Below are 26,016 nucleotides of genomic sequence, written 5' to 3' on the forward strand. Positions count from 1 at the left end.
CGACACGTGACCGGTATAAACAGGAAGTGCGTATCGATTCGCTGTTTTGCTGCGGTTTGGAGAGTTGGGTAACTGAACACAGCTGACCGCAAAAAAACGAAATCCGACGGTCATCCTTAGTGACTTTTATCAGTTTACTAAGTTTTTCTAATTAAAGGGGTCAAAATGACGACGCTGCAATGAAGGTAAAAGTGATTGATTTATCAGTAAATGCAGGTGTAGACTGTAATGGCCACCGTGTTCTCCTTTTGTAATGACCAGGAGATTAAGAAATGTTTAGAAAAGTTAATTTTCTATCATTTCAAATCACTCACCAAGTATCTAATGTGATGCATTTGAAATATATGCTATATATATATATATTAAATTTTTCTCATAATTTTTTAATAAAGGTGTTTGGTACAAGTTTTGCTGTGACATGGAATGAAAATTATATTTTAGCCAGACATTTTGTTACAGTAGGTGGTGGAAATCTGCTGTAACAAATAAATGTACTCCAGTGCAGTACTTAAGTAAGTAAGTTTACTTCGACTGCACTTCAACTTTTACTTCACCACATTTCAGACAGAAGTATGACAAGTTTTACATTTTTCTGACGCACAGTTTTTTGTTTTCAGATTATATGTTTACATTTAAAAACATTAACCTTATTTTATCCAGAGTTTCTTTAAAAACGAAAATTAAATGTAAATTTGTCCCCCAGAACTTTTTGTTTCTTCTGTCCAACACCTTCTTGTGGCCCTTTTGAGGAGCCAGACCCCCAGTTTGGGAGCCACTGGCTCCACCTCAACCAGCTGCAAAAGTCAAAATGCCGCTTATACGTCGATGCAACAATTTTCACACACTAATTATGCAGTAGGCTGACATGATGTCACAGGGGGCATTTTTCTGCGGTGCGAGTAATTCTAATACTTTAAGTACCTCGTGCTGATAATACCGTGACTGCTGCATGTTGCCACCAGCCTGCAGTGTTTTCTAAAATGTGGCCTTTTCGAGGGAGCGGGCTAATTGTTGGTGGGGAAACCGACAATCTCTCCTGCTGCAGTTAAATTCACATATCTGGAATTCCTTGAGTCACAGGGTACAGTCACATGTTTTCCCTTTACTTACTGTCACGGAGAATTAACGTCTACCAACAATCAGATGCTGAGGCAGAGCTTGTTTATTGCAAGAATAAATAATATAATGGACTGTACGTGGCCGTTTGTGTCACATTCACATGTATGTAATGTGTCTGTGTTGTTTTATGGCACTACTGTATCTATGTTGGTTGCTATGGCGATAAGGAAGAACTCCTCCCGCTCAGTCGTGGTCATCTCCCGTTGTTATGAATCCGAGCACCTCCTCTGCTCGCTGTGGCAGCCGGTCTGCTGCTGATGACCACATGGACGACTGGATCTTCCTCTCCTCTGAACCTGCCGGGCCTCAGTGCCCAGAAGGAGGCAAGGATGAGCAGGAGGCAGAGGACAGAGGAAAGCTCAAATCTAAGTTGGTCTCGGCGTGGAACAGTGTCAAATATGGTTAGTTGAAGCTGTATTTTATTGTGACTGAGCAGATGTTTGTTCTCTGCGTGTTGAGAAATGTAACTGTTTTTTTTTGTTTTTTTTTATCTATCAGGCTGGTCCTTGAAGCAGAAATCCAAATTCAGCAAGAGCTCCCCTGTGATCATGCTGGGAAAGTCCTACGAGTTCAAGGATGATGGTGAGGCGTTCTCTCTTGGTCCAGCAAAGCTAAGAGGGCCAGTCGAGCATTTGGCCCTCACACCTGCTGAAATGATCTATTTCATGTGAATGTAAAAGCCAGGAATACAATTTTAATTCAGGCTCTGTACCTGTGTCAGGGGAGAGAGAGCGTTTCCGTCGCTCCTTTTTGTCCCTCCTGTGGCTAACCTACAGAAGGGGTTTCTCTCAGCTGGCTGGCTGCTCTCTGACCACCGACAGCGGGTGGGGTTGTGTTCTGCGCACGGGCCAGATGCTGCTGGCTCAAGGCCTCCTCCTCCACCTCATGCCACCAGGTGACGACACGCATGCGCACCGCAATGCCACCTGCACAGTCCAGTGACAGAGTGAATAGACATGTTTCACAGGAGCTGTCTGACCTTAGAGAGGCCAAATTCCTGTTAACTTATAACCAATGTATTCCAATGGGGAAGTAAGGCGGAAAGCCGTAACGACAGAAACATATTCTGATTTTGTCTCTGTTTCGAAAAATGGGAAAAATGCTTTTTTTATCACTAAAGAAATACAGTCTATCCACAGTTGATCTGATAAGTCCATACGAAGCATGGTGTCTTTGAAACGTGTGGTGTCTGGACTCTATTCATTTAAAGTTCTTCTCCAGGCATTGATTAAACCCGTTAAACCTCATCTCTTTTTATCTTAATTACATATTTAGATGTTTTCTTAAGAAAAAAGTACCCTAATGTCTTAAAGTGGCTCAGATTTAAATCTCCATGCACCCGTTCGCCGTTCACCTGCAGCTCGATGATATGGAAAGACTGCTTGTTTATAACGAGATTGGTTCATTAAGTTTGTGACACCAGAAATTCTCAGCCATGGTGTTGACAGCTTCTTTCACTCATCATATGTCTTCTAGCACACAAAAAAACACATGGCCATGTTAACAAGGTTCACAATAATCGTATAACTTCCTTCTTTCTATCTTTTTCAGGTTGGACTTGGTCTGCGAGCCACCGTGTGGTCAAAGATGACATGGACCTGCTTCGCCCTGCAGGCAGTGCAGAGCGTGGACTGAATTTAAATGAAGGGGTGACTAAGAGGGGTCGAAAACTGAGCCTGGGTTCCCTCCTGGACAGACCCATGGAGCCTACGCACAGACGGGTTGTATCCTGGTTTGCAGACCGCCCCACAGCCCCTTTCGGGATCCATCAGCTGGTGGAGTTGGGCAAAAGCTCAGGGAAGAAGGCCGGGGACTGGTACGGCCCATCGATTGCAGCACATATTATCCGGTGAGTCCTAAAGTGATAACTTACCACCCCAGTTACCCTCCAATTGCTTCATTGGGCTTCAACCATTCGTCATTTTGTTTCAGGAAAGCTGTGGCAGTTTCAGTGGACCTTCCCAACCTAGTTGTGTATGTTGCACAAGATTGCACTAGTGAGTATTTTCTGTCATCAGAGGATTTTCTCTGTTTTTAAGGACTTGTGCTCAGAATCAGTCAAAACCCCCACAGCTGTGCAAGCAGAGAGGTGTATCAGTGCTTAGTTAGACATTGCTCTGTGTTACTGAGCAGAAGAGACAATTCAATTTACCGGTTATTATTTTTTCTTTTATTTAGAAAGTTTAGCAGAAGATGTTATTCACCCTCAGTAAATGTATTAACCTGCATAGCTAAATCTTGGATTCCACGGTAAAAGCAGCAGAGGGAAAACTACTGTATTGATCGGTAGACCGGAGATTGACCCCGTCTGTTTATGCTTGCTCTGTTTAAAAATGAAATTGCCTGAACTGAAACTGAGAGGATTCATTGAGTCATGCGTGCATGCCTGTAAATATCGTTTCCACTGTTTATGTGTTCAGTCTACTTGCGGGATGTGAGGAGGTTGTGTGAGCGGCCCGTCCCTCACACCTGGAAGTCCGTTATCATCCTGGTTCCTGTTCGGCTCGGAGGACAAGACCTCAATCCCTCCTACATCACCTGTGTCAAAGTAGTCGTACAAAATGTTCATCTGTTAACAAGTAGTTTATGAAGAAATGTCTCAAAGTGGGGTCCTTGTGGGGGTTCCACGGTGCAAAAGTAACACATTACAGTGTTTTAATGGCAGGACTCACTCTCCCTTGTTACACTGTGGTTGCACACTTCTGTAAAAATCAATATCTTCCTCTTTGAGTTTCTGTGGTTTGAACAGATTCCCCTTCTCAGAAGCGGAGAACAAGCCAAACATGAATTTTTTTTTTTTTTTTATTTTTTTTTTTTGCAACTACAATGATAAATGACCTTGTGCTTTCCTCCACAGGAACTCTTGATGTTGCAGTGCTGCATTGGGATCATTGGCGGCAAACCAAAGCACTCTTTGTACTTCGTTGGCTTCCAGGGTACGTTCGATACCGAGAGTGTTGTGCTCAGCCGTTTCATGTCAGTCCTTTCATTTTCGTCTTTTCCTTTGCTCTGGCTCTGCTGTGCAAAAGATGACCATCTGCTGTACTTGGACCCTCACTACTCTCAGCCCACGGTGGATGTAACAAAGGGGAACTTTCCCTTAGAGGTAAGAGGCACCGTTTCTCTTCTTCTTTTTTGCTTTCTGTTTTGTTTGTTCCTGTACCAGCTGTTCTCAGTCATGTAAATCAGTGGTTTCCACTCGTACTCACACAGCTTTAAAACATGAACTCTTATAGTACACTTTTATTAGTGTCACTAGTCTAGTTCCAGGTTTGTTCATTTGACTTGATTTTACAACTGACGTCATCGAACACTGAAGTATTAACTATACAAAAGTGGATGTTATTAAAAAAAAAATTTTCATGCAGTTGAATGATAAGAATTAGATTGAAACATAGGGTTTATCATAAAGTTGGGGTTAAATTAAAATCCTAAAACATAAGGGATGAGGTTTTAGCTCAGGTTACGTAAAGGGGCAACATATCGACAGGAAAACTAGACACCCAGATTCGATTTCCAAGTTTTGGAATGTAATGCCAACCAGAGATGAATCAGGAGACACTCGATTTCAGCGAACAGATACTAAGTTTTATTGTCAAGCTTGAGACACACGAGAGAAGTGTGAGGGATGTGAGACTCTTTGGCAATTAGACCCCATTGTGATATCATCAGATTTAAAAGGGTTGAGGCAGGAAACTGGGTATGAAGACTGGAGGTGAACGTGGTGGAGGAAGGACCCAGCGGGGTCCAGACCTGATTGATGCGGAAGAGAGGAGAACAGATTTAAAGTTTGGCAGCAATCAAAATAATTGGTTGATTGAGATTGTGGCAAAGTTTTAGTGGTTTACCCGAAACGCCCGAAGTCTGGTGATTAGAAGAAGCGAGAGAGAGAGAGAGAGAGTGAACTGAGGAAGAATGAAACATAAAGATTGGCTTCCTGGTTGAACTTTCGCTGATCTTCAATTTAAACTCTTTGGCAGAAACTCGACCGTATATCAGTTACTTTTGACATTGACATTGTCAAGTCTTTATCTATTTTAATGGAATAGCGTTTTATCAGTTCATCCATTCCAGCTTTTTCAACTAGTCATCTATTACTTTTAGCCAACTGTTTCCACCTCTGCTTGCTTGCTAAACTTGTTTCCATGCACTGTGGGAGATTTCTGTGTATACATCCAGTCATAATACAATCAATCACCATACACACTATCATATTCAGAACTGCTAATTGTTATATAAAATACATGTACTTGGTATGAGGCACATGGTAACCACTGGTATCATGATAAAACTAAATAAAAAAGGAGGATAGGCCAAATCTGGAGGGCCAGGTGGCCTGGCAGGGTGCTCATGAAATATGGCCACCGAGAATTCTGTTTTGCATGAAAGCAGCATGATAGTAATTGATGTAAAAGTAATTCAAAGGGTTTAGGAACAATGGTACTGTGACTTTGTGAATAATAGGACAATCGTTGATTAATGTATTTTGGAGTCAATGTCGGTATAAAAATGTGAATGATCTATTCATATCTACTGGATCTCGAGACCGCTCATTCATGCTCTGTTATGTGTGCACAGATAAATCAAATTGGCTGATCAGCGAAGCACAAGAACCGACTCCCCCTGTTATGTTTTTTTTGTTTTTGTTTTTGTTTTTTTTGCTCCAAACGTATTTGTAACTGCACCAGCGACTAAAGCAAAAAACTTCTAGTCCACAGCACTTAATTGCAAAACATACTGTACTTTTCAGGTGTTATAGAAGACTCGATATGTAGGATTATGATTTTGAAATTATGAAATAGTCATTTCTGTTTATTCAAATGAGTACACAATGTTTCCATGTACCCCCTGGCAACTGCAGTAGCAGCTCCCGGAGTACAAATATCCCTGGTTAGCATTCACTGATGTAAACTAACTCCAGTATAAATGTTTGATGAATAACGTCCACATCGGATCCATTGGAGTATTTTCTCTAAATCTAATGAGACATTTTTTTTCTCTCCTCACCTCTTGCAGTCATTTCACTGTAAATATCCCAGGAAAATGTCTTTCTCTCGCATGGACCCCAGCTGCACCATAGGATTTTATGCAAAAGGAGAGAGGGACTTTGAAACATTGTGCACGGTCGTTAATGAGGTATGTGTTTAGGGTATTTGGGTCTTAATTCATGGGACCCGTGACTTTATAAAATGCTGTTGTGCAGCTTTTGGTCTGTGTAATAGGTTTTGTGTCAGACCTGGTGTGAATTTGTCATGATGTAATTTAACAAAATGACATAAAGATCATTTGTAGAATGGATTTTTTTTTTTTTTTTTTACTGTTCCTTGACAGCTTGAGTTATTGTTCAGTCTCTGTGTCCCGCAGGCTCTCTCCACATCTGGAGGGACCTACCCCATGTTTATATTCTCAGAAGCAGAAAGTCAGGAGGAGGAGGAGGGGGGAAGCAACACGCCCACAAACAGCACCATATACATACAGAGGAAGAACGAACTGAGAAGAGTCAACACCTGCAACAGCATGGACGAGTTTGTTCTTTTATGAACAAAGTAAGATTAAATCGGCCCTGAGAGGCGTTCAATGATGATATTTACACTCTGTGGCAACTACTGACAATAAGAATGACTCGACATGCACAAACAATAAGCTGAAGGGACTTAAACTGGTCAGGTATCACGAATGACACTACTATATTTTTTATTGCTGTTTTGTGCACATCCGTAATGTTATTTATTGTTTTAAGAGGAGAATGCTTACATTAAAGTGAGTGAATTGAAGGATGAAGAATACTTTGTTGTCATCTCTAAGTTGAGTTCAGATATAAAACAATCCATGCAGTAATTTTACAATAAAACAATCGTGCATTTTACCCAGAGACAATCATTAGCCAGGTGTTATTATGAAATGTGCAGCCTCTCACTGTTTCATGTCATGTGACAGGATGTGCTGCACTTTGAATGGATTAGAAAACTGGGTTCCAGTGAACATGTGACTCATATGACATAAGTTACTTTTTCTGGAAAAGAAATGTGTGTCAAATGAACAGACTCTTACTGGAAAATGACAACTTTTAATGACATAATTCTAATGAGCTGGATTATTTTTTGCTGGGTTTTTTTTGTTTTTTGTTTTAAATCAAAACAAATGGTTTATGAAGATGAAAATACTCTTAATATTAAATCTCATTAAAACAAGTTTTTTGTTACTGTATAAAATTACTGGGGAACCATGTAATGATCATTTTGGTATTACTTTAATCATCATCTAACACTATTATTGGTAAAAAATTAAAAAATAAAACTAATTCCAATACCAATGGCATTCCCATCAGCCTCATCTGTTCTTGTGTTATGGCCAGTTATCCAACGTTAGCATGCTCGGGCGCTCACGGTGAATGTGGTAAAGATCACAGTAGCCTGGCCTCACTATATTATAATTGTGATTGTGAGCATGATATCATTGTGTGTGTGGTTCAGCTTAAAGCAAGGCGGCATGACAGAGCCACCTGCACAGCTGTAAACAAAGAGCTGCTAAGTGGTCAGGCCCATTACAGCCACCACATGCTCCTGTAGAGATCCAGATGGCGACTCTGTTGGTGCTGATGACAGTTTTTTTTTTTTTCTCCAGAATGAATGAATGAGTACAAACAGTGGAGATCTACAAATTTGCGGCATTATATCTCTGAATTTCTGTGTGTATGTGCTCAGCATAAATAATGTGCACACATTGTCCGAAACCTTGTGGAGTAGCATTTCACTCAATCATTAAAGTAAATGAAGAGCAGTTTATGGTCTACTTTATGTGGGGGAATGTAATATAACACTGTTGCCCACTTTTAAATCCATCAAAAGCAACATAAAAGGGCATCTTTGTTCTGGAAGGAGTGTAGGCTATTTTATTTATCAATTAGGCTAATTGATTTACAAATAATCTGCATCAACTACCTGAATGGTTAAAGGAAAAGCTGGTTCTAGCCTTTGTATGTTAAAATGTCTTTTTTTTTTGTTTTGTTTGTTTGTTTGTTTGTTTTTGTTTCATATGATAATGAACTTTAAAAAAAAAAAAAAAAAAGATCTCTGATATTTTATAGACCGATTAGTCAATAAAGTATCTGTCAGATTAATCTACAATATAAATAAAAACAATCCCCATGGAGCTGAATATTGCGTTTGAAGCAGGCTCCGTGTTTAGGTCTGGTTACGACCGATTGTGATACAACAGTTCACGTGTCGCGGTTTCAGTTTGGCTTCTTGCGCGTATTTAGATTTTTTTATTTTTTTTTTTTTAAATGAATTTCCAGACTGATAATGCGCGCTTGTAAAACCGTATTTCTTGCAGGTCTAGTCGACAGTATCGCGTGTGTAATTAGGCCTCCCATCCCCCCACCGCCGGCTTCTCTTGTCTTTCTTTCCTCCCTCGTAACGCAGTCCTCACTGGGCATGCGGGGAACGAGCGAGCCTGTGGAGGGGGGCGCTGCGGAGCCGTACAGGCCGATCCCTGCGATACAATCTACCGAGAGGGGGTGAAGGAAAAAAAAAAAAAAAAAACCCGACTGGGTAGGTCGCTCTTTGTTTCTGGGTTAGGAGGAAAACCGAGAAACGCTGCAACCAAAAGAGCGAGACTCCCAAACATCGACTTTCGCCACTCGTGTAAGTCCTTTAACGATTTTGTCGCGAAGATTTAGTTGGTGTGTTTTTTTGTTTTTTTTTATATAATGCCGCGAGAGGAGAAGTGTGCTTGTTTGTAAAAAAAAAAGAAAAAGAAGAAGAAGAAAAAAAAAACCAGATCGACATTACAGCACCGCTGCTTGTGGCGCGACTGTGTGCAATGAATGAAAATTGTTTTTGGGGGAAATGTGTTACGAGCGGAGCGCCGAGCCAAGGGTACGGGAGGCGCGTTGGATCAATCAGCCCGGGCGGCGAGGGATGCACTAACGTGGCTCGTAATCGCCGCATCTTCTCGAGGATCTTCGCAAAAAAAAAAAAAAAAAAACACACAACATTTTTTTTTTTGCGTGTGTGTGTGTGTGTGTGTCTTAATTGGCCTGAGAGAGAGAGAGAGAGAGAGAGCATGGCCGGCGAGGCTAGCTCGCTTTAGCACGTTTAGCTTTCCGTCAAAAGCTTGTGTTGTTGTGTTAAAGTCGAGGCGGTTTTTTTTTTTAGCTAGCAGAGTCGGGCTTGTGTTTCTTTGTTGCTTCGCCATCGCGTTTGAATGGTTTTTTGGGTTTTTTTTGGACGACTGAAGTAGTTACACAGTGAAGACGAACAAACCGGTGTCGCGTTACGAGGACGAGGGAAGTGAAACCGAGGGGTTTATTTCACATGAATATAACGTCAACTGTTTTTAAAAAAAAAAAAAAAAAAAACCGGGCCAGGCCCGGCTAACGTTAGCTCGGAATGCTAATAATAGCTAACCCCACCGTTCCCGGCTTTTAACTCTAAAACACAAAGTCACAAACTTTTGCTGACAAGGTTTTCCTTTAAGCACCTGTTCTTTCGCCCGTTTCTCATGCACTCCCGGTTTCTCCCATCAGCGGGGTTTATATATATTTTTGTTTTTGTTGAATAGGGCCTCTCGTCTATGAAGTAACGGTTAAAATCTCCTCTGGGTAAACTCGTGATTTTCTGAAAATTTTACGTTTTGTAGTTGGATGTAGTTGCGTCTCTCTTTTAAATGTCTGCCTTGACCGATTACAAGTCAGATACGGAGGGATTCAATGGTGTTCACACCCGGCGACTTTATCATACGTCGCAATTTGAATTAAAGGGGCTTCAGGATTGGACATTTAAATCCTCCCGACAACACAGAAACAGTTTCCTGTTGTGGTTTTTTTTTAAGAGATGTTTGCTCTCGTTCAATGTTTCTGTGTGTTGGTTTACAATTTTTGCAAATCGCCAGACGACGTATTTGAACACACAACATGCAACTACACTTACCTAGAAAATCATGAAGATTCACAGTAATCCTGGCTGCAGGAAGAGCTGCTTTCTGATTTCACTGTGCAAAACTGGTTATGTGTGAGTGTTATCAAAAGTAGAGCCGAAACTATTTACTGATCAACGATCCGTAACAAAATTGTTGGATCATTTGTGTCAACTACCATGCAAAAAAACAACAACATACAAATTGTTTGATTTCTAATTCCTAAATGTGATTGTTTGCTTTTTGACTCGGTCTTGTCTTTGTAAATGTATTTACCTGCAGGTGTTTTGGCTTTTGGTCGTACCAAACGAGCCGTTTGAAGGCATCGTATTTGTGTGTGGGAAATTGCAGTGAATGTTTTTAACTATTTTATATACATACCTTTATGTATTTCTAAATAAAGACAAATATACACACATTTTCACAAACAGATTATGATCATCGACTTTTCTCATCTCTCACTAGGGTTACTTGCTGCTGCCACACATTCCCATTTCCCACTGAGAGATGTCCACCCCTGACCCCCCCATGGGAGGGACACCTCGGCCAGGTCCCTCCCCAGGCCCAGGGCCATCTCCAGGAAGTATGATGGGCCCGAGTCCTGGTCCCTCGCCAGGCTCGGCCCACAGCATGATGGGCCCCAGCCCAGGACCTCCGGGATCTGGACATCCCCACCCTCCACAGGGACCCTCAGGATATCCTCAGGACAATATGCACCAGATGCACAAAGTAAAAAAACAAAACATTTATGAATTCCTTTTAGGTTTAAAATGGAGTTTAATTCAGTCTTATAAATGTAATTAATTTGTATATACTTTAAGTTCAGCAAAAGTTTATGTTAATCATCAAATCTAGTTCCAGTAACTATTACATTGCAATTTCCTGTTCATGGATTGGTATCTGTTATTGACAGCCCTAATCAAAATACTGAGATCTGTTCCAGTTATATCCCACACGCCAAGACGTGTTTGTCCTTCATCTGTATTTGCTTCATTTATGGTTATTCTCTGTCGTTTCACAGCCAATGGAAGCCATGCATGAGAAGGGAATGCCTGATGACCCTCGCTATGCCCAGATGAAGGGTATGAGCATGAGACCAGGGGGACTCAGTGGGATGGGACCCCCTCCAAGCCCAATGGACCAACATTCCCAAGGTAACATGTCACATAGTATTGCAGTTTATCTAGACTGTGTTGTACTTTCATGTTATACATTCATGTAAATATATTCTCCAGATAACCTGAGTTGTGGACATATTGTTAATATACAGGGGTGAAGAATGATTCGAATGAAAGCTTGTCTTTTTGTCGCTGAAATGCTCAATGCAGGAGAAAATGAATGTTCAGTCATGCGGAGATAGACCCACTTGGTGTATGTGTGTCTGTGTGTACTTGAACCCATCCAGCCGGTTTCTCCACTTGTGTTGCTGTTCATTTGGCAGTGTGAGCAGAAAGCAGTGGGCAGGGCAATGGGAGGGTGCGAGGTTAAGGGGCTTCCCCTTTCAGACAATAACAAAGACAGCTGCATCTACTAAACCACACAGTCAGAAAGAAAAAGATAAAATGGTGAGAGGGAGGCACACAAGAGATGCACAATTCTCACCTTCTGGTCTGTGTTTAGAGCTACTCATGGTCTGCATGTCCTTTTTGTTACAGTAATTCAACTTCTTTAACACAGAGCCTTAATCATCTTTGCCATACCCATCATGCCTCTGTTCCGCCCACAGGTTACCCCTCTCCATTAGGAGGCTCTGATCACGCACCAAGCCCTGTCCCGGCCAACGGCCCTCCCTCTGGTCCCATGATGCCTGGAGGGCCCTCCGGTCCAGGGGCGGTCCCTATGGAGGGCAGTGGGGACCCTAATCATGTTATGGGTCAACAAAACCGTGGGGGTCCCCAGGGTCCCGGTGGACCTCCTGTTGCAGGAGGTGGACCAGGCGGTGCAGGTGGACCCACTCCTTTCAACCAGAACCAGTTGCACCAACTCAGGGCTCAGATCATGGCCTACAAGATGCTGGCACGCAGTCAGCCCCTACCAGAGCATCTGCAGATGGCTGTGCAGGGGAAGAGGCCCATGCCGGGAATGCAGCAACAGCCAATGCCCAATATGCCCCCTACTACAGGGCCTGGAGGTGGACCAGGTGCTGGGCCAGGACCAGCTCAGGCAAATTACAATAGACCACACGGTAATTTAAGGAAGCCCATTCAGGGTGTTTTTGTAATGTGTTAATTTCTTATGCTGAATATCGGACAACTAAATAGAAATCACCAGTGACTGATCTTGGTTTTGTTTGTTTTTAGCTGTTGAACAACTATTGATGACATATTGTTTTTGTAAATACATGACCTTTTTGTTTTAGGTATGGTAGGTCCCAATATGGTCCCTCCTGGACCTGCAGGAGTTCCCCCAGGTATGCAAGGCCAGCCTACCAACGGACCCCCCAAACCATGGCCTGAAGGTAAACTTGGTTCTTGGCACTATCTTCATCAGCCTGGCATATTTGTATGTGTACATGCAGGAAAATAAAGCAATTTCTTCTCTTCTAGGACCAATGGTGAACGCTGCTGCTCCATCCAACCCTCCTCAGAAGCTGATTCCACCTCAGCCCACCGGCAGACCCTCTCCCGCTCCTCCCTCTGTGCCTCCAGCTGCCTCCCCAGTAATGCCTCCTCAGACTCAGTCCCCAGGGCAGCCTGCACAGCCCCCTCCCATGATGCTGCACCAGAAGCAGAACCGAATAACCCCCATCCAAAAACCCCGCGGGCTGGACCCAGTGGAGATCCTCCAGGAGAGAGAGTACCGGTGAGGAAAACATTGGGGAGGATGTGGAGTAACACACTGGCACAGTTTTGAATTGTGCGCCAAAAGGTTTGTCAGCACGCTTTGGCAAGCCCACCCTCTCATCCATTATTAGGATGGATCCCTGTTAGGTTAATATATTAAATGTTTCATGTTTCATTCTATATTTTACATAGCATCAACCAGTTCTACACACTGCAGCATTTATAGACGTTAAGTTAGTGATCTTTACACAAACGCCCTGCTTAACAGGGAGGCATCCAAAACAAGGCTTAACATAAACAGCAGTGCAATCAAAAGCTATGAAATATAACTAAAAAGCATGTTCTTGTTCGTAATTTCATATTTGAGCTTTATTATAATTTTTTCTTGATATATTTTTCAGGCTACAGGCTCGTATCGCTCACCGTATACAGGAGCTGGAGAACCTGCCGGGCTCCTTAGCTGGTGATCTGCGCACCAAGGCCAACATCGAGCTCAAGGCCCTGAGGCTGCTTAACTTCCAGAGACAGGTAGACATCAAATTCTGTTCTTCTGTTCTTTAACCAGCGTTACTGGCAGGTCAGCATTATTTTCCCCAGTGGGATACTTACAGTGTTCATGTTTTGTGTGCTTACAGCTGCGTCAGGAGGTGGTGGTTTGCATGCGTCGTGATACCGCTTTGGAGACCGCTCTTAATGCAAAGGCCTACAAGCGCAGCAAACGGCAGTCTCTCCGTGAGGCCCGTATCACCGAGAAGCTGGAGAAACAGCAGAAGATCGAACAAGAGCGGAAACGTCGCCAGAAGCACCAGGTACGTAGTGGGAAACGGCTGATGCGGGCCGAGTGTGAAGGGTCTAGAGCGGGGGTCTGTTTTCTATCATTTTCTTGACTGTATTTAACAAAGGTAGAGTCCGGTTTGGGTGCTCCGTTTATTTTGTTGTGGTTTAAGTTGCAGCAGAATTATTTATTAACAACTTTGTGTATCGTCTTATCGACAGGAATACCTCAACAGCATCCTGCAGCATGCCAAGGACTTCAAGGAGTACCACCGCTCCATCACTGCGAAGATCCAGAAGGCCACCAAAGCTGTCGCCACCTATCATGCCAACACTGAGCGCGAGCAGAAGAAAGAGAACGAGCGCATTGAAAAGGAGAGAATGCGGAGGCTGATGGTGCGACTTTCTGACAAATATAAAACCCATCAGTCAAATTCTGCTAATAGGGGTACAATTCCAGAAATATATGGTAGAAACTATAAGGTTTCCTGTATGAATATTGGCCAAAACAAAGATCTCACCCCTCTGTGAATCTCCCTCCAGGCTGAAGATGAAGAAGGTTACCGTAAACTCATTGACCAGAAGAAAGACAAGCGTCTGGCCTATCTGCTACAGCAGACGGACGAATACGTGGCCAACCTCACCGAGTTGGTGCGCGCCCACAAAGCCGCACAAGCTCTCAAAGAGAAGAAGAAGAAGAAGAAAAAGAAGGTAAATATTTTTTTTTATCTGTAATGTGCCTCTTTCTGAATTATAACTGTATTTTTTTTTACATTTACTTACACATTTCGTATGCCCTCTGCCCCAGAAGCCAGAGACTACAGATGCTGGTGGTGCTCTGGGACCTGATGGAGAGGTGAGTTTAAAAACAAGAATATCAATTTCATCATTATTAATGGATCGCCTGCGGTAAGGCGTCATGAGTTATAATCCTAATGTGTTCCTGTGTGTTGTTTTTTTTAACAGTCATGTTGTTTTTTTTCTTGCCTCTTCCAGCCTTTAGATGAGACCAGTCAGATGAGTGACCTGCCAGTCAAAGTCATTCATGTGGACAGTGGAAAGATCCTGACGGGTGTTGAAGCACCGAAGGCTGGCCAGCTGGAGACCTGGCTGGAAATGAATCCAGGGTAAGTGGCACGGCTGCTCGGGCTGCCGACAAAATGACAAACTTTGACAAGGGAGATGTTCGATGTAGAAAGGGACACTTCGGTCTCAGCAAAAAGACCTTTGCTGCGTTCAGATCACACAGTAGTTCAGTGCAAAGTGGACTGCATGAGGTACTCAGACATGTTAAGTAAGCTTACAAACAGGGGACTGCGTTGGGAATAAATTAACAATGTTAACATTAGTTTTAATCTAAGGTAAGTTGCACTTCATTATCTGGGTAAAGCACAGAGGACGCGATGTCAGCTTTAATCGACACGCTGAAGAGGGAGTAGAACGTCTTGTTTATGTGCACTGTGGATCTGAACGTAGCTCTTGTTTTGTGATGTTCGCTCAGACTGATCAAAGCCTCGATTTAACAGATAAATGGTTGTCCTTCGGCAGAACAGAAGAAACAAACCAATCGCATCTCTATAAATGTTTCCGAACTTATCAAAAATGTGTTGTTCCTCTGCAGATATGAAGTAGCGCCACGTTCAGACAGTGAAGAAAGTAGCTCAGAAGAAGAGGAGGAGGAGGTACATCATTTTTGAACATAACTTAAGTATAAGGATGACTTGTAAGTTATTGCAAACCTTTGTCTGACCTCCTTGTTTTGTTTTGTGACGTCAGGAGGAAGACGATGATCAGCCTCAAACCTCTGCAGCTGCAGCAGAGGACAAGAAGAAGATTCCTGACCCTGACACCGAAGACGTATCAGAAGTAGATGTCCAGCACATCATTGAGTAAGATGCTTGTGTTGTTTTCAGCGCCATCCTTTATCTATAATCAGTTACAGTTAAGTCACACAACACACACGTGTGCCTTTGATTTGGTATCTTTTGTTGTTGTTTTTTTGTATCTTGTTTTGTTTTTGCTCCACTTGCAAATATCTCACTACATCTTGTGCTTCCTCCTGCTCCCATCAGACACGCCAAGCAGGATGTTGACGATGAGTACAGCAGTGCAAGTTTCAACCGAGGCCTGCAGTCCTACTACGCTGTCGCTCACGCTGTCACTGAGAAAGTGGATAAACAGTCGTCACTGCTGATCAACGGGCAGCTCAAGCAATACCAGGTAACGTGGCCCAACATGGAGAAGATCAGAAGAGCATTAAGATTATTAGATAAAAAAAAAAAAAGTTTTTAATATGAATGAATACTGAAGCTAACTTTAACCGTTTACTGCTCAGGTCAAAGGTCTGGAGTGGCTGGTTTCACTTTACAACAACAACTTGAATGGGATTCTGGCTGATGAGATGGGTCTGGGAAAAACAATCCAGACCATCGCCCTCATCACTTACCTCATGGAGTTAAAGCGCCTCAACGGGCCCTTCCTCATCATTGTACCTCTCTCGTAAGTCCGAGCATGTCGTCCTTGTGGATCTGTGAATACTTCACAACAATGAAAGCGTGTACAGAAAGCTGCACGTCGTGGAGTAAAAATGTCTCTTTGTGTCTTTTGTTTTCAGAACTTTATCAAACTGGGTGTATGAGTTTGATAAGTGGGCCCCGTCTGTTGTGAAGGTCTCCTACAAGGTCAGTGGCACTTACTTTGATACCGTGTCAGGGCTTCAGTCCAATCAATGCTGTCGACAAAGTCCATTCAACATCAATTAGTTTGTTGAATTGGTATTGAAAATGAATGCAAAGCAAATGTATTGACTTTCAGGGGTCTCCAGCTGCTCGTCGTGCATTCGTTCCACTCTTGCGTAGTGGCAAGTTCAACGTGCTGCTCACCACGTACGAGTACATTATTAAAGATAAGCAAGTGTTAGCAAAGGTAAGGAAACTGGTCGGATTTCCTTCTACGTACATCGGAAACGTATCGATCCATTCATCAGTGTCTCCATTCTGTTGTTTTTAGTTAAACAGCAGTCATAAACTTGTTCTGTACAAAACATTATCTTCTTCCCAAAGCTCCGTTGGAAGTACATGATCGTGGACGAAGGACATCGTATGAAGAACCACCACTGTAAGCTGACCCAGGTCTTGAACACGCACTACTTGGCCCCACGGCGTGTGCTGCTCACAGGCACCCCGCTGCAGAACAAACTGCCCGAGCTCTGGGCCCTGCTCAACTTCCTGCTGCCCACCATCTTTAAGAGCTGCAGCACCTTCGAGCAGTGGTTCAACGCTCCCTTCGCCATGACCGGAGAGAAGGTGAGTAGAATGCAGTCTGGTTGGGTGGAGTGTAGATGGTTGTAGAGACGCGAGGTCATTAAAAACTCAAAAAATACCAGGTATTATCGTCCGGTAATCGTCCTTTTCTTTTACGTTAAGGTCGACCTGAATGAAGAAGAGACCATCCTGATCATTCGCCGTTTACACAAGGTGCTCCGACCTTTCCTGCTGCGCCGACTCAAGAAAGAAGTGGAGGCCCAGCTGCCAGAGAAGGTCAGGCTGCTGTCAAATTATTTAACTTGCTTGTTATTCAATTTAACTTTTAAAGATTGAATTTAATTGTTCCTGCATACATTTTAACAATCAGTGTTTCTCAACCTTTTTTGTTTGATGTAACCAGCGCTTGATTATATACACGTGAACATTGGTGTAATATTATTTCCGCACAATTTCTTTGTTTAGGTCAGATTTGCGCCGAATTCGTACTTTTAGCTAACAATCTTAACTGTTTTTCATTACTTCCAGCTAATCGTTTCAACTATTTTAAATTACTTTAAGATAACTATTTAAAAACAAAAATTCGGTACTTTTTTTTGCTAATAATTTGAACGGTTTTTCCATACTTTTTTTTATTTTAGATATATTTTAGCTCACAGATTCAACAGTTTTTTTTTTTTTTTTACCTTTTCAATTGTACGCACTCTTGGCTATTTGAACTTTGCTGCTCTCTGTTTTTAAAGCACTCTAGATTGCCACGTGGTAGTCATTAACACAAATCGGTGAATATATGTTTAGATTAAATAATTATTCAAATTTGGTGGCGCTCCTCAGCTCTTTTATTTATTTTTGTTTTACAGGTGGAATACGTGATAAAGTGCGACATGTCGGCCCTACAGAGGGTTTTGTACAGACACATGCAGGCCAAGGGAGTCCTGCTCACAGATGGGTCAGAAAAAGACAAGAAGGTAAGAAAAAGATATTTAAAAAAAAAAAAATCAATTATTTTTTTAATTTAAAGTGAAACTTTATTTTGGGGAAGTTTTTAAGTTTGGTACAATAAGTGTTATTTCAATGTCTAAACACAATTGACTTTATTACTCTTTTCTGTTAAACCTCCCAGGGTAAAGGTGGCACGAAGACCCTGATGAACACTATTATGCAACTGAGGAAGATTTGCAACCACCCCTACATGTTCCAGCACATTGAGGTACCAAAGACTTCCTTCACCGATATCTTTCTTTGCAGACAAATGTATAAAAATTTTGGTGACGTATTCATGTTTACTTGTTTGTTTTACAGGAGTCTTTCTCAGAGCATCTTGGTTATTCTGGTGGAATCGTGTCCGGGTACATAAAGCTTGAAGTTGTGTCCGTTGCACATGTTTGTTTTGCGTTATTGTGTTGATATATGTTGCACCCTGGATCGTCTTTCCTCTAAATTCTCCCCTCTTCCTGTCCAGCCCTGACCTGTTCCGCTCCTCTGGAAAGTTCGAGCTGCTGGATCGCATCTTGCCCAAGCTGAGGGCCACCAACCACAAAGTGCTGCTCTTCTGTCAAATGACCACTCTCATGACCATCATGGAGGACTACTTTGCGTACCGCAGCTTCAAGTACCTCCGTCTGGATGGTGAGGCACTTCTGACCGAGGCTAACTTTTGGCTTTTTCTCCTAAACCAAACCTCGTTCATATAAATGTGTTCATAGCTGATTTATAGAATAAAGGGTAAAAACCAACAAATGGTTGTTCTCTTAAAGCTCTCAGAAATTTATGACACAATTTCAAAACAATGTTTAGAAACATTTGAGTAGCTTGTACTGCCACCTGATCATATAGAACAATTTGGATTCACTATTATCACATTAAAAAAAAATTCCCACAGGAACCACAAAAGCAGAGGATCGCGGCATGCTGCTTAAGACATTCAATGACCCAGCCTCGGAGTACTTTGTGTTCCTGCTGAGTACCAGGGCTGGAGGTCTGGGCCTGAACCTGCAGTCTGCTGATACCGTCATCATTTTTGACAGCGACTGGAACCCTCATCAGGTACTTCATGTGGACAATAGGGCTGATTAGCACTTAAACATTTTTCAGTACCTGAACCGATATCTCAGCTTTGATACAGATTTCTGAACAATACTGTATTTGTTGCCAATTTGATAACATCCACCTTAAAAAAAAAAAAAAAAAAAAAAAATTGCATCTCACATTATGGTACAAATCTTTGAGTTTTCATGCAATTAAGAGGGAGAGAGTTATTTTCTGAAGCTACTGTTTACAGACGTTCCCTTAACACCTCGCATGTAGACTGCCAGTAAAAACTACAATTTGCAGATGTCCCCTCGCACGCTATCAGCTGCTAGGTTGTGTAACATAAAATTCTAATGCAAGTTTTACCTAAATTGAAAGACAAATATTTTATGTATGTGGGCCGACCGAAACTAATCATCTGCGCACACGCCTACAGGACTTGCAGGCCCAGGACAGAGCTCACCGCATTGGTCAGCAAAACGAAGTGCGCGTGCTCCGCCTGTGCACTGTCAACAGTGTGGAGGAGAAAATCCTGGCAGCGGCCAAGTACAAACTGAACGTGGACCAGAAGGTCATCCAGGCTGGCATGTTCGACCAGAAGTCCTCAGGCTTTGAACGTCGGGCCTTCTTACAGGCCATTCTGGAGCACGAAGAACAGGACGAGGTCGGGGTTCGAGGAGGCTGCCGCACTAGAGGGGCGTGGGTGGGTGTGATCTGAACCTGTTCCCACATCGCCCACCCACCCACATCCACGTGTGCGCTGCTGCACCTCTTCATTCTCTCCTTCTTCTTTTTTTTTCTCCTTCTTCTGTCTCCTTTTCTTATTTCCCTCCTTTCTTAGGATTTGTGAGCTTTCATCAATCCAGACTTGCTCTTTCTCCTTTATATATTTCTGCTTCTACACAAACCTTTGATGGTTAATATGATACTTTATCCTTCACACTAACATAAATGCTGCCCCCCCCCTTTACATTCCTTTATTCCTGCTCCTCTTTTCTCTTTTCTGCTGTTGACTTTCTTTTCTGACAAAAATGACCCTTTGCTTTTCTTTTTTTTTTCCTTCTTTAATGTCCACAGATTCATTTGCAACGCTGTAGTCACGTAACACAGACGATATTTTCAAGGAACATTTACACAGCCTGCATAAGGCACATAGAAGTTTGGAGTGTCGTTTTTACATTTGTTTTACGTTGAAGTGAGAGTAATTAGTTCAGAGACTTGGCTCTGAGGTGCCACATAGAGCTGCTGTCAGCCTCTTCTAATTCACCCTGTCTCCTTTTTCCGCAGGAGGAAGACGAAGTGCCCGATGACGAGACTGTCAATCAGATGATTGCCAGAAGTGAAGAGGAGTTTGAGCAGTTTATGGTTCGTCCCAGTGCAATCAGTAATCGGTTATTAGAGACTTTATGGTTTTATAATCTGACTTTAATCCAACTTGATTTTGTTCCAGCGCATGGACCTCGACAGACGCCGCGAAGAGGCCCGCAACCCGAAGAGGAAACCTCGTCTGATGGAGGAGGACGATATGCCAAGCTGGATTCTGAAAGACGACGCAGAAGTCGAGAGGCTAACCTGCGAAGAGGAAGAGGAGAAAATGTTTGGCAGAGGATCACGCCAGCGGAAGGAGGTGGATTACAGCGACTCGCTCACTGAGAAACAGTGGCTCAAGGTGGGAGGAGTTACAACTATTAGGCTTTTATCAAAGTGTGATTTCTTTTTATATCAAAGCAATATAAAATGAGTCTTGAACCGTATTTCTCTTTACCACAGGCCATAGAAGAGGGTAACCTGGAGGACATTGAAGAGGAGGTACGTCACAAAAAAACAACCAGAAAGCGCAAGAGAGACCGCGACCATGACGGCGGCCCGGCCACACCAAGCTCCAGCAGCGGCCGTGGGCGAGACAAAGATGAGGAAGTGAAGAAAGCAAAGAAACGCGGTCGTCCGCCTGCCGAGAAGCTCTCGCCCAACCCTCAATCCCTCACCAAGAAGATGAAGAAGATCGTTGACGCCGTCATCAAATATAAGGACGGGTGAGACAACTACAGTATCTCTGCAAGCATACCATCGGCTGAATGAGCAGAAAATAAACATATGAAAGGGGGGGAAAAAAAGTGTGATTTGATCATTGGGAATTTTAGCCTCAGTATTGATGCATGCTAAGAACATCCTTGTCTCTGCTAGTAATGGTCGACAGCTGAGTGAAGTCTTCATCCAGCTCCCCTCGCGCAAGGAGCTGCCGGAGTATTACGAGCTCATCCGCAAACCAGTGGACTTCAGAAAGATCAAAGTGAGGATCAAAACTAACATCATTATTGTTTTCTAGTCGCTGGGTTTGTTTCTGTTTTTCTTGTCACCTCCTGCATGTCTGACCGCCGCCTTCGCTTATCCTCCCGTTCCATCAGGAGAGGATCCGGAGCCACAAGTACCGCAGCCTGAACGACCTGGAGAAGGACGTGATGCTGCTGTGTCAGAATGCCCAGACCTTCAACCTGGAGGGCTCCCTGGTGAGCGATGCCGCAAGCACTCGCTGCTCATCCGCGTTGGAATATATTTGGAATAAGTTCAAATGAATCCTTAATAAAAGTCAGCCGTTCTTTTTCACATCCCTCGAACTTTGCGTCTCTATTTTTAAAATCGCTCAGATCTACGAGGACTCCATTGTGCTCCAGTCCGTCTTCACCAGTGTCAGACAGAAGATCGAGAAGGACGACGAAAGTGAAGGGGAGGAAAGCGAGGAAGAGGAGGAGGAGATAGACGAAGGCTCCGAATCTGAATGTGAGTATCAGAAACGCACTGACGCCGTTACACTATCAGCAGGGATAGGAACTCTAAACATGACGCTGTTTGTGTTCTTGGATCCCCATCAGCGCGTTCGGTGAAGGTGAAGATCAAACTGACCCGGAAAGAGAAAGGGGAGCGAGGAGGAAAAGGACAACGACGAAGAGGCCGCGGCGCCCGGGCTAAACCCGTGGTGAGCGACGACGACAGCGAGGATGAGCAGGAAGAGGTGAGAGAAGAAGTGTGCGCACACAAAAGCAACATCCCACTGAGAGGCAGATGTCTTAAAGCTCAACGCATCCTGACCTCATTCTGAATGTGAAGATATTTCTTATATAAATAAAAGAGTGCTTTCAACAGTGGAGCATTACATCACTTTTAAAAGGATTCTCTAAAAGTTTTCTAAACATTTTCTAAATGCTAAAACGAATAGTAGAATAGCTTAATGTTCACTGGTTCCAGATGAGCTGCTTTTTTTTTTTTTTTTTTTTTTTTTTTGTCTTAAATTACTGTAGGGTTCATATCTTTGCACATGGAACTAGTGTCTGACAAAACAAGGGACTTTGACATCACCTTAGAAGAATTAAGATGTGAATGGTATTTTCACTATTCATATTTTGACTGAATAATTAATGAAAAGAATATGTCAATGATTTATATTGAAAACAGTCAATAGCGACAGCCCTAGGTTTTTTTTTTTTATCGTAAAGGAATATTTCACAGTTCAGTCTTTCTAAATTGAATCTGGTTTTGTTTTTGCGTCCTCTGGACCTGAGCTGCAGATAAATATTCAATAAGTATTGTATGTGCATTTACTTCTGGTAGAAGTAAAACGCAAATTCATTGCAGCATCAGCAAAATGCACCTTCTCTACACAAATGAATGTTTGCAAATGAACACATTTAGATCTCGTGCCTGGGTCACTTTAACTTGAGCCACAACAATGCGGTCGCACTCGGTCACTCCTGGTGACATTCCCGCTGCAGCCTCCATGTATTTCAAAATCTTTGCTTCCTTTGTGTTTGCGTCAGGAGCGTTCGGCCAGTGGCAGCGATGAGGACTGAAGTGAACCACTTCTGACTGGACCAACAGCCCACTGAGCCCTCGGCTGGACTTTATATATTTTACTTAGATACAGCAGGGAGACAGCCAGTGGAAAGGCCTAGTTTTACCTAGACGAGCTGATTTTTAGTGAGACAATTGTATTCTCATTAAAGTATACCATTAATTAAAAAAACGATAAAAAAAAAAAATGAAATATGAAAGCTATGAACCATCCACTTCCATATTTAAACCATTTTCCCAGTATGAATAGTAGTGTGTCTCTTTGCCTTTTTGTTTTCTCCTGTAAGTGGAAAATTGACAGAGCCTGAATTATTATAGACTGATCGTGGGCCATAAAAACAGCTAACTGTTTTTTTAAGTGGTATTAATTTTGTTGTCTTTTACGTTGACACAAAGTGTACATGTGAATCAGGAGTCACCGCGTTCCTTGAAGTCCCTTTTTGAATGCATGTCGTGCGTGTCTGTGGAAATGCACCTGGGTGTGTCTTCGCTATTATCTCTGTTTAATTTAAGACTACAAGCGGGAACACGGTACATCCCACCCTGCAGCCCCTCCCTCTCAGGTTGTGTATGTAACGGGGGAGGGAGGGATCGGACCCTTTTCTCGTGTCGGTGTCACTGGATTCCAAAAAGTACAATAAAGGCATCTCAATTAATCGGTTGGCTTCAATGTTTTTAGTCCAAAATGCATCTATAGACGAGGTTAATGACACTCGCTATTTTTATTCTCCGCATATGTCCACTAGATGGCCTACTGAGAACAGGTCATTGCATGCTTCAAAGCTTGTTTATATCTTCTACCATCCTTTTCTCACCGGTGATGTTAACCAGTTAACTCATTTTTTTTCACCCATATTCTCGGTCTCAGGTGCTTTTTTTTTTTTTTTTTAAAGCTAAAGAGTGCACTCTTTTTCCTCAGTCTCACCCCCATAACCCTGTCAGACATCACGTATCCAGACGGCAACACCATACTTAATGTTTCAGATTTGTTCAATTGATATTATTTTTAACTTTGATATTTAACTACGTGATTCTGAAGTTGACACTGTTAGAATATCACTTTCATGCAATTAAACTATTAATTATATCGGTGGGGTCATGTTTTCATTTGCATTTCTTAGAAACTAGTCATGTCAACCACTTATCAGGTCCTGCTGTCTCACTTGAATCTGTTTCAATATGTCCATTTTAATGGTTTTATTTATTTCAATGTGTTTATTCAGCTTAGTAAAATGTTAACATGTAAATTTAACTTTTGTCAAACCAATTAAGTCATTATAGTGTTATCTTATTGGTAGGGGCAGTTAGCTTTCCCTTTAGCAACTATGTTTTTAGCCTAATGTTTACTATATTAACCATTGAGCCATAGTTTGTTGAGCTAATGTTAAATATTTCAACAATATGTTTCAAGCATTCAGGTTTAGTTTTTTTTCAGCTAACGTAAACTACTTTAACCATATCTGTGAAGTTTCTCAATCATCCAGTCTAAAACTTGGATTGCTTATTTTAACCATTTAATTATTACTTTTTGGAACATTTAAACTATTTCAACCATGCAGGCATTATTTTTAGCAAATGGTGACCATTTTTAACCATTGGCAACTCGGTTATTTAAACTATTCATTTTTGCTAATTGTTTCAACCAGCGTTTTCTCAATTTAAGACTATTTTTTTATTTTGTCCATTTCATTGAAATATTTAAATGGTTTATTACTTTTAGTAAACTACTTCAACCATGTATTCACTATATGAGCTTCTCGGCAAAATGTTGAGACTTCTCTGCCTGCCTGCTAACGTTTTTCATGTATACTCAGCAGATTTTCCAAGTGCGAGGGAGTTGCAGCTGACTCACTACGTGGGTTTATATTTTCTAATCAAAGTGCAATATCCTAACAGCTATTGCCTTTTGTTGTTCCATCCCCTTACAACACGGTCACTTACTTTTCTACCAGAGCCAAGGTGAAATGGCCAAATGTAATTTCTCCAAAGATATATATATTTATATATATATATATATATAACTATATATATATATATATATAGTTATATTTTTTTATAACTATATATATATTTTTATAACTATATATATATATATATATATATATAGTTATTTATTTGAGGTACACTCTCTTTCCACTTCCCAGCCACATTGACAGCCAGAAAAATCCAGAAATGTGTCCCTGCTCTGGCAGGTGACATTTTCAAAGGAAGATAAATGGCTGAACAAACACAAAAACAAAAATATGTCCTGAAATATCAAATGTACACATCACGCCAGAAATCTTTCCGTCTTTGTCTTCTAATTCCACTGTGGAAACCAAACTTCCACTGCCTGGTTTTGCTGTGTTTTGAGAGCAGAAGCCAAAAACATGTCAAACTGCATCTGGGACAACCTGATTTAACTTCCAGGGGAGGACAAAAAAAAAACTGTTGCAGCCAACAATATTGTTTGTTTTGTTAGGAAAGTGGTGATTGAGAAAAGAACTGTTGGGAAACGCATACTGGAAGAACCAGAAACCTTTTACAGAGGGTGACACGAGGAGGTTGATAGAAAGCTGTTCAGTTGTAGTGGAGGGGTATATTTGAGTCTCGGGTGAATACAGTGAGAGGAACCTACCTGCACCCTTGTTTCAGTCAACGGGTCCATCAGAGATTTCTCTGTGTCCACAGTGACCCATCTGTTTAATCAGCGTTTCATAAACGGTGACGGAGAGAGAGGGAGGATGGGGGCAGTGCTGTGTTTGGAACAGGGGACACGAGATAATCAGCGAGCATCTCATCAGGAAGCTGGACGTTAACTGTGACACAGTTTAGAAAACTTTGATCGTTCGCAGCCGCTCACCGAGAGGACCCAGTTTTAGCAGAGGCCTGAAAATTCCTTGTCAGTTCTTGTTAAATGCAGCCTAATGGGCTCAGAGGTGGATGGCTTCATTCTCAATCGCTGGAGAGAAAATGTGTTGTACAGGACTGGTGCTGAATAAATGATCAAGTATTTTTATGTGTAGTATTTTTTTTAAGGATTGGATGTTTGCATCGTAATTCCCCTTCTACTATTGAATACCTGGATCCATCTACTGTGGGAAAGATTCATGAATATATACGAACTAATTCAATCTATTTCACTGATGACACATGTTCACAGGATAGTTTGGAAAAGGTATGTGAACTGTTAGCTCAATGGTATCAACAAAAGCAAACTCGACTCCGAATCTGTGAAAACCTGGAGACCAGTCAGTGAAACGAGATTGGACGTGCGATCCTTGCAGCCGGGTAAAAATCCC

General features: G+C 42.2%; 2 protein-coding genes across 8 annotated transcripts; both read left to right on the top strand.

Moving 5' to 3' along the window:
• Positions 1-21: 21 nt before the first annotated feature.
• Positions 22-7,426, top strand: LOC138622419 (cysteine protease atg4da-like). Of its 3 annotated transcripts, none has more exons than XM_069701210.1 (11): positions 22-185; positions 1,287-1,520; positions 1,618-1,701; positions 1,841-2,014; positions 2,671-2,968; positions 3,052-3,116; positions 3,540-3,667; positions 3,977-4,055; positions 4,149-4,225; positions 6,136-6,255; positions 6,484-7,426. In XM_069701210.1, the coding sequence occupies exons 2-11, from the start codon at positions 1,328-1,330 to the stop codon at positions 6,658-6,660; spliced, it is 1,395 nt and encodes a 464-aa protein (XP_069557311.1). In that variant the 5' UTR covers positions 22-185; positions 1,287-1,327; the 3' UTR covers positions 6,661-7,426. The 3 variants fall into 3 exon arrangements, with proteins under 3 accessions (XP_069557311.1, XP_069557310.1, XP_069557309.1); XM_069701209.1 differs by having other exon boundaries at positions 1,291-1,520; XM_069701208.1 differs by having other exon boundaries at positions 22-1,520.
• A 1,126-nt stretch (positions 7,427-8,552) lies between these two features.
• On the top strand, positions 8,553-23,822 carry smarca4a (SWI/SNF related BAF chromatin remodeling complex subunit ATPase 4a). 5 transcript variants are annotated; one of them, XM_069701211.1, is made up of 34 exons: positions 8,553-8,765; positions 10,504-10,767; positions 11,060-11,192; positions 11,765-12,223; positions 12,398-12,496; positions 12,585-12,840; positions 13,223-13,349; positions 13,457-13,630; positions 13,818-13,991; positions 14,139-14,306; positions 14,404-14,451; positions 14,592-14,722; positions 15,217-15,277; positions 15,372-15,484; positions 15,668-15,815; positions 15,931-16,094; positions 16,210-16,276; positions 16,410-16,520; positions 16,658-16,900; positions 17,021-17,134; positions 17,719-17,826; positions 17,982-18,068; positions 18,161-18,207; positions 18,321-18,487; positions 18,741-18,904; positions 19,326-19,592; positions 20,177-20,254; positions 20,340-20,558; positions 20,660-20,922; positions 21,074-21,179; positions 21,295-21,396; positions 21,535-21,667; positions 21,760-21,899; positions 22,702-23,822. In XM_069701211.1, exons 2-34 carry the CDS (start codon positions 10,546-10,548, stop codon positions 22,732-22,734), a joined length of 4,926 nt encoding a protein of 1,641 aa, XP_069557312.1. In that variant the 5' UTR covers positions 8,553-8,765; positions 10,504-10,545; the 3' UTR covers positions 22,735-23,822. The 5 variants fall into 5 exon arrangements, with proteins under 5 accessions (XP_069557312.1, XP_069557314.1, XP_069557315.1 ...); XM_069701213.1 differs by lacking the exon at positions 8,553-8,765 and adding an exon at positions 8,876-9,058; XM_069701214.1 differs by lacking the exon at positions 8,553-8,765 and adding an exon at positions 8,876-8,999.
• Positions 23,823-26,016: the final 2,194 nt, after the last annotated feature.

The sequence above is a fragment of the Brachyistius frenatus genome, unplaced genomic scaffold (assembly GCF_029030835.1).
Source record: "Brachyistius frenatus isolate BFR_SWC_R1_liver_20210118 unplaced genomic scaffold, ASM2903083v1 Contig_36, whole genome shotgun sequence".
Lineage (NCBI taxonomy): Eukaryota > Metazoa > Chordata > Actinopteri > Embiotocidae > Brachyistius > Brachyistius frenatus.